The following is a 5,443-nucleotide window of genomic DNA, read 5'->3' on the forward strand; positions in this document are numbered from 1 at the left end:
AATTCTGTACAATATGTGTACATCACCATGCACAGATGCTTAAAGTAAATGTCACTTTCCCTAGGTATGCTAATAATTTAAGTAGATTAGAGGATTTAATATTTTAGACTCAAACTCCATTATGCAGACTTAGGATTCTAGTTCACTTTTCCATCAGTAAAATAACAGCAATTAAAAAGAGATATCAAATGCTCTCGAATACCAATAACTGTATTTCACCTGGAGCAGATGCCCAGATTTCAAACAGAAAATATTCAATGTTAGCAGTAGGTTTTTATTAGCTAGTCAGTCATGCAATCTGTGTTTTCGGAAGATTTTTCTCAGAGCTTCCAAGACATCCTGATTCCTCAGGCTATAGATAAAGGGATTTGTCATGGCAGGTACAATGGTAAAGAACAGTGTATTAATCATGGCTTCCTGTGGCGAATAAGAGGATGCAGGTTTCATGTATGTTACAATAGCAGTTACATAATAGATCCCAACTACACACAAGTGAGACATGCATGTTCCTAAGGCTTTGTGGCTCCTTTGAGAAGATTGTACCCTCACAACTTGGTGAAGGATGGCAATGTAGGACGTGAGGATAACTGAGATGGGGATGAGAAGTACCAGGAAATTTCCAACATAAATTGTTCTTTCAAAATCAGAATTATCTGAGCAAGACAACTGGATAAGAGCTGGATAATCACAGATGTAATGGTTAATCACATTGGACTTGCAGTAGGGAAGGGGCAATACATAAAATGAGCAAGTGAGAGCTTGGACAGTGGACCAAAACCAGGCTGCTATTGACATCATATAACAGACATTTATCCTCATGATGATGGGGTATTGCAAAGGTTTGCAGATGGCTACGTATCTATCATAAGACATGGTTGCCAGGATGAGACATTCTGCTCCTGCCAAAGTCAAAATTACAGAAATCTGAACAACACACCCATAGAGTGAAATGGTATAGCTGTTGGTTATAAAACTGACCCATACTTGTGGGACAATGGAGAGAACTTGGCAGAGGTCCATGAAAGCCAACTGACTAAGAAAGAAGTACATGGGAGTCTGAAGTCCAGAGTCTGTTTTAATCAAGAAAATAAGGAGGCTGTTTCCCATCAGAGCAATCAGAAACATGAAGAGAAGCCCCCAAAGGAACAGGGTGGGTGACCATTGATGCAGAAGACCAACCAGAAGAAATTCTCTCCATGAAGTTATGTTTTCCTCTCTCATTCCTCCTTCATTGCCAAGCTTTTATCTAAAGATACAAAAATAATTTGGGAGAGCTTTTGTCATAAATCTGTTGAAATCTATATTTATTGATAGATATTTTCCCCCTTCCGCTGCAATGGATAGACAATGGCTAATATGATCATGATGACATTGAAAAAGAGTGTGTCCTTTGAAAATGTTTTTCTTCTCATCCATGCAACTTCTTCAGGACTAGTTTCAGTTAGACCTGAAGAAGCTTTTTGGATGTGAAGTGAAACTCTTTCAAAGGAAAAAAATCAAGGAAGTCCAGTTGCCTTTTGAAAAAAGCATCTTTAGAACAACCATGATCTGGATGATTGGGAATCTCTGTAGACCTCTGGCCTATCTTTTTCACCCTGATCCAGCCCTGCACATTCATGTCTTTAAAACCTCCAAAACATTTTCCTTAATAATAAGCACAAAAGAAAAAGTTCTTGAATACTATCGTAATATGCTGCAAGAGAGAGAGCCTGTATGAGCAATCCCAAGTCCCAAGTCCAAAATCTGAAATGCTCTGAATGTCTACACAAGAGCTGGCCCTTCTTTAATATTCAAAGCAGTAGGCAGAATGTTCTCTTTATCCAATTTAGGTTGAGACAATTAAACATTAATGACAATTTTAATTTTGCATCTCTGATAAAGAGAAAAAAAGGAAGATGAAAGTGTTGAGCATCTGGAAAATAAGAACTTGTTTATCAAGATCAGGCAAACAGTTGTATTTTATTCAAGTAAAGAGTGATCCACATTGTCAGGGGTATCCTTAAAATGAAATTTTGAGTTTAACCACACAAATGTGCATGCACACACATGCACCTGCACACACATTCATGCATCTAGAGGAGCACACCCAGAGTGTCATTCACTACCTTATGAATTCCTGGATATAGCAGGGATACAATTATCGCTATTATATTATGGCTCTTATGGTGTTTGTATACACACAAACACATGCTCAATATACTTCATCATAATTATCTCTTCAGAAATGAAGCATTACATACCTGCAGATGCTGGCAACAAGAAAATGAGGAAAACAGGGTTTTAAAATCAAAAGCTCCATTTGAGGTGCTGAATCTTTGCCCAACCGAATTCTTTTTCATTGCTTCTTTCATGGCTTCCTCAAGCCATGCAACGGGATTCTTTTCAAATACCTTGTATTTATTCTTCCAGTGCAAGATTCATTGTCTTACATCCTTCAGGAGACAAGCCATTTCCATTCTGAAAACTAGTGAGACAAATTGCAATTTTTAAAAATCAAATCAGGGAGAAAAATACTTGCTAGGGATTTACAAATCAGTAACAACCATTGATCAGTAACAAACAACTTAGTGAGAAGGAAGGACTCACTGGAGAAGAGCCTAATGATGGGAAAGATTCAGGGCAATAGAAGAAGGGGACAGCAGAGAATGAGGTGGGTGGGTGGAGTCACTGAAGCAGTAGGTGTCAGCTTAAATGGACTCCAGAAGATGGACAGGAAGGCCTGGAGGAATGTTTTCCCATGGGGTCGCGATGGGTCAGACACGACTTCACAACTAACGAACAATCATTGACCTGATTTTGATACCATCAGATATAGATCTAATTCTTAAACATATAGACTGTAATTCTAGGATTACTTATGCACAGCAATGAAGAGAAAGTGAGAGAGAAAATAAAGAGAATGACTCAGACCATTTTTCCTATCTTACTTATCTTAACCAACATAATTAAATGTTAATTTAGTAATAATTGAAGGAAGAAAAAACTGCCCATTCTTTTGAAAAGCTCCAGTTAGGGTCGATCTTCCTGTCATTCTCCCTACAGCCAGCTAAGTCTTTCATATATCCCGGAGAGGTTCTGAGAGACGTCTTCTTTTAGGGAATCTGATTCTCTTTTCACGGTTTTAATTAAGGTGCAGTTTCAAAGGGAAATTTTCAGAGCATAAGATCATATTATTTATTTCTGCAGGGTTTTTTTAATCTGATTTTCTTAAGAGACCTTCTCAGGCATTTAGTGAATTATAAAGTGACATCATGAAAGTCATGCTAGTTCCAAAGGCATGTCTTGTTGCAATAAGCGTGGAAGAAATCGGCATCCTAGAGTCAAAGTCCCACTTAGTTCTGGTACTGTGCCTTGTTGTTTGAGCCTTAGACTGAGCTAAACCTCAGACCTGTCTTTTCAGATCTCAGAGCTGCCCATATTCTGCTCCCAGGCCTTGCACAAAAGGATCTCCTTATTCCCGAGCAATCTCACTCTGCTAGCATAACATACATTTCATTTCCTATTGCTAACACCTCCTCCAGATCAAGTTTAACTTATGGTCTCTGCATGAGCATTGTCGTATCGGCCGATCGATCACAAAAGACGCGAGGCAGTGACTAGTTTAAGCTCTTTTATTTCAGGTTGAATCTGCCGCCGGCTGAGTATGCGGCAGCTTATATTGAACTGGTGCCGGGCGCCACGGCCAATGACAGCCGTTTGAATCGCCCGTGATCGGCTCGGCCAATCGCGGTCACCGTAACGCCAATCAGTGCCGCGCACTCAACCAATCCAGTTGCTGTGCATTTGGCCAATCAGGAGTGCAGCATTCCAAGAATGCAAATGTCCATACAGAACACCCCTCCCCTCTTGGTTCGGTCCTACGTGACATAGTCCCGTAAGTAGGCGGGTCTCCGTACTTGCCTATTGGACCTGCGCAGGTTAGTTGTCTCTTGGCTGCCGGCCGGTTCGGTCGGGGTCTGTGTCGCTCTCCGCCTCGTCGATGGAACCGCCTGGAAGGGTTTGTCAGGCCTCTCGCCACAGCTCCCTCCTGGTCTACCTGGGCTGGTCGAGCTGCTGGCTTCGCTGCTCCTGCTCGGGCTTCCCGGGCTGGTCAAGCTGGCTTGGCTGCTTCTTTCAGGTGAGGCTTCGAGCGGGTCGTTCCCTGGTGCTTCGGCAGGTGAGTATTCCTGGTTTCTTTTTTGATGGGGTTGCCTGTTTTGTTCTTCAGGGTTTTCCCTCCACTCTTGGTTGGTGTTTTGGCATTCCCTCTCTGTTCCCGGTTCTCTGTTTCTGTGTGCTTGCATGTTGGTTGTATTTCCCATGGTGGTTCTCGATCTTAGCTGATCAATGTGTCGTTTCCATGCTTGCCCGTCGTTCGTTAGTAGCCGGTACGAGCGGGGACCTGTTACCTGGGTTATCATTGCCGGTATACAGAGTGGGTCCCCTGTGAAGTTCTTCTCATAGACCGCATCTCCTGGTGTGAACATCCGGTGCTTGCTGGAGGAGTTGGAGGGTTTTTCTGGGTTGTATGTGGGGTGCAGCCGGTCGAGTGCTGATCGCAGCTATCTTCCCATCAGCAGCTCTGCCGGGCTCTTGTTCGTTGTTCTGTTCGGGGTTATGTGTTGTATGAATAGCATCCTGTTGATTTTGTCCTGTATTTCCCCGGTTTCAATTTTTTGAATCGTCTTTTTTGTAAATTGGACCATTTTTTCCACCCTTCCGTTCGCCGCCAGGTGAGCCGGTGCTGTCAGCGCGTGCCGAATTCCCCGTTCTGCCAGGAATCTTTCGAAGGGTAGCGCGGTGAACTGGGGCCCGTTGTCAGATACAATGACATCTGGGAGGCCGTGGGTTGTGAATAATTTGCTGAGTTCCTTGATGACGGCTTCTGTGGTGATTGTTCTCATGTTGCTTACCTCCAGCCAGTTGGGGTAAGCGTCTACCGTCACCAGGAATGTGTGTCCTTTGGTGGGTCCTGCGAAATCTATGTGAATCCTGGACCATGGCCCTCTGGGGGTTTCCCACTCCAGGATTGGGGCGGCGGGTGGGCTCGGTCTGGATTCTTGGCATTGTTTGCACGATGCCACCCAGGCTTCGATTTCTTTGTCCATCCCTGGCCACCAGGCATGACTTCTGGCCAGGGCTTTTGTTCTATAACGATGCCAGGGTGCCCTTCGTGCAACATGTCCAAGACTCTTTTCTGTAGTTTTTCCGGGATTATAACTCTGTCTCCCCACAGTAAACAGTCCTTTTGTGTGAAGAGTTCTGTTTGGCGGCTCCGGAAGGTTCTGAATTGTTCATCATCGTCTTTTTCTGGCCACCCTTTCTCCACCCATCTTAGAACCCGGCGCCAGACGTTTGTCTTTATTTGTTTCCAGGGCAATGTCTGACGCGGTTAGGGGGAGGTTGGGTAAGGTCTCTATACTCAGGGTGGACATGGCGGGTGCTGTGTCAGCATCCAGGTCAG

General features: G+C 43.8%; 1 protein-coding gene across 1 annotated transcript; it reads right to left on the reverse strand.

Annotated features, from left to right (window-relative positions):
- Positions 1-285: 285 nt before the first annotated feature.
- LOC148126798 (olfactory receptor 2M4-like) lies at positions 286-873 on the reverse strand. The gene has a single exon (XM_087923151.1). It carries the CDS (start codon positions 871-873, stop codon positions 286-288), a length of 588 nt encoding a protein of 195 aa, XP_087779277.1.
- Positions 874-5,443: the final 4,570 nt, after the last annotated feature.

The sequence above is a fragment of the Pseudonaja textilis genome, chromosome 2, assembly GCF_049901715.1.
Source record: "Pseudonaja textilis isolate UNSWEBS1 chromosome 2, rPseTex1.2, whole genome shotgun sequence".
Lineage (NCBI taxonomy): Eukaryota > Metazoa > Chordata > Lepidosauria > Squamata > Elapidae > Pseudonaja > Pseudonaja textilis.

What these genes read in the sequence shown, in the direction of transcription:
- LOC148126798 (XM_087923151.1), bottom strand. Translation starts at nt 873, where the DNA reads ATGTCTTATGATAGATACGTAGCCATCTGCAAACCTTTGCAATACCCC.